Here is a 2,109-nt window from a genome sequence, read left to right as displayed (position 1 = left end):
GAAAAAAGAAGAAAAAGAAGAAAGAGAAGCCAGCTTGAGAAAAGTCTAGCTTATATTCCCTCTCTTGCTCTCATGATATTTGCATTTAATGTTAGCACGTTAGAAAAGAGAAAAGAGAAAAGAGAAATGAGAACTGCTGGTTGTGTTTCTCATGCTGTCGGTATCTCCCTTCCAGAAGTCTTCTTAAACTCTGATGCCTCAATGATGAGAACAGCTGGTTAGAAAAGATGTGATAAAAGCATTCAGATCAGCCAAGTGAAAAGCACAGGGTTGTTTTCTCAAGAGAAGACTTGAATTCACAAACACTTGGAGTCGCAACAGTTTTCTGTTTGCTTGTTACTCTCCAGCAGAACACTCTTTATTTGAAAATATGATTATATGATGAAAATTTAGTAAAATTAATAATTACAAATTGACAGCCATTTCTTCTCCCTTTGCTACTCCCTTTTTGGTGGTCTTTCTGTTCCTCTCAGTCTCACAGCCTTTTGGTCAGATTAGGAGACTGTTTTATGCCCAACAGCCACATACCACCACACAGGCATCCAGCCTTGTAATCGCTATCTGAAGTCCAGGAGAATTTTGGTGGGGCCTGACACAACAGTGCTGCTGTGAACCTGACCTTTGAGACGTGCTCATCCACCGCATTGGCCATAACAGAATACTGCCTGCCAAAGTCTGTCAGAAGACATCATGAAAGCAGAGATCCTGCTGAGATTTTTCAAGGATTGACTTCCTACAAGCCACCATGATTCTCATGGCTTTCTGGCCTCCTTAGCCATCCCCAGGCAGTTGTGCAAAGCATTTTTCCAGGCCTCTTTCATCTGCTGATTCCTTAGGCTGAATATGAAGGGATTTAAAAGAGGAGTCATAAGGCTGGAGAGAACAGAGAGGCTTTGGTTGAGGTGCACAGAGTTCATCTGGGAAGGCCTGACGTAGAGGAAGATGGAGAGGCCAAAACCTAGGGAAACAGCAGTGAAATGAGAAGCACAAGTGGCAAATGTTTTCTGCCTGCCCTGCGCAGACGGGATCTGGAATACGGTCAAAATAATCCAGGCATAGGAGACCACGGTCAATGCCAAGGAGCTGAGGAGCAGGAACAAAGACAGCACAAAATCAATCAGCTCAATAAGCTGGACGTCTGTGCAAGCAAGGTGCAGGAGAGGTGCACTGTCACAGAAGTAGTGGTCGATGACGTTGGGACCACAGTATGGCAGCCTGACTTTCAGGACCACTGACGGCAGGATCCAGATGAAGCCACCCATCCACGCACCTAGGACAAGCTGGCTGCACACCCTTTCCGTCATGATGGTGGGATACCTCAGGGGGTTGCAAATTGCCACATACTGGTCGTAGGACGTGATGGCAAAGAGGATGAACCCCGTTGTAGCCAGGAGGAAAAAAAAATAGGATTGGCTAAAGCAGCCAGCAAAGGAGATGGTTTTCTTCTCTGACATGATGTTTGCCAGCATTTTTGGCACCACAGAAGAAGTCACGGAGATGTCAATGAAGGCCAAATTACTGAGGAAGCAATACATGGGAGAATGGAGATGGCAGTCTGTATAGACCAGTACAATGATAAGAGCATTTCCCAGGACAGTCACTACATAAGCAAGCAGGAACACCACAAAGAAGATGATCTCCACTTCATAGCTGTTTGGAAATCCCACCAGGACAAACTCTGTCACAGCTGTGACATTTCCCATCCAAATGTGTTCTCTGTCATGGCAAGAGTAAGAGAGCAACATAGTCTCTTTGAATATGCAGTTTATTCATTTCAAAGGAAGATCTTTCCTCACCGCTCACATCTCCATTCCTCCTCTTTCAGCAGTCACAAATATTAGTTATAGCTCTTTGCTTGAAAAAGAAGACTGAATACACAGGCCCTTGCTGCCAAGCTCCTTCAATCTCCCTGTTACCATCAGTCAAAATTACCATCAAATCACAACATGTAATGGATTATTTTCATCCTGCATTTCCTGCTTCTGCATTTCCAAGTCATGCATGCACAAAGTAACCAAAATTTACATTTTGCAAGGGAAATACCTTTGCTCCTATGTCTGTGCTTTTGCTCTTACCTTCTGCATGAAGGACACCCCATATATTTATTTT

General features: G+C 44.1%; 1 protein-coding gene across 1 annotated transcript; it reads right to left on the bottom strand.

Annotated features, from left to right (window-relative positions):
• Positions 1-752: 752 nt before the first annotated feature.
• LOC136994001 (olfactory receptor 6M1-like) lies at positions 753-1,703 on the bottom strand. The gene has a single exon (XM_067310040.1). It carries the CDS (start codon positions 1,701-1,703, stop codon positions 753-755), a length of 951 nt encoding a protein of 316 aa, XP_067166141.1.
• Positions 1,704-2,109: the final 406 nt, after the last annotated feature.

This window comes from Apteryx mantelli, chromosome 23 (genome assembly GCF_036417845.1).
Source record: "Apteryx mantelli isolate bAptMan1 chromosome 23, bAptMan1.hap1, whole genome shotgun sequence".
In the NCBI taxonomy this organism is placed as follows: Eukaryota; Metazoa; Chordata; class Aves; order Apterygiformes; family Apterygidae; genus Apteryx; species Apteryx mantelli.
Note: the sequence above shows the minus strand (reverse complement) of the source record. Positions and strands in the feature narration are given on the sequence as shown.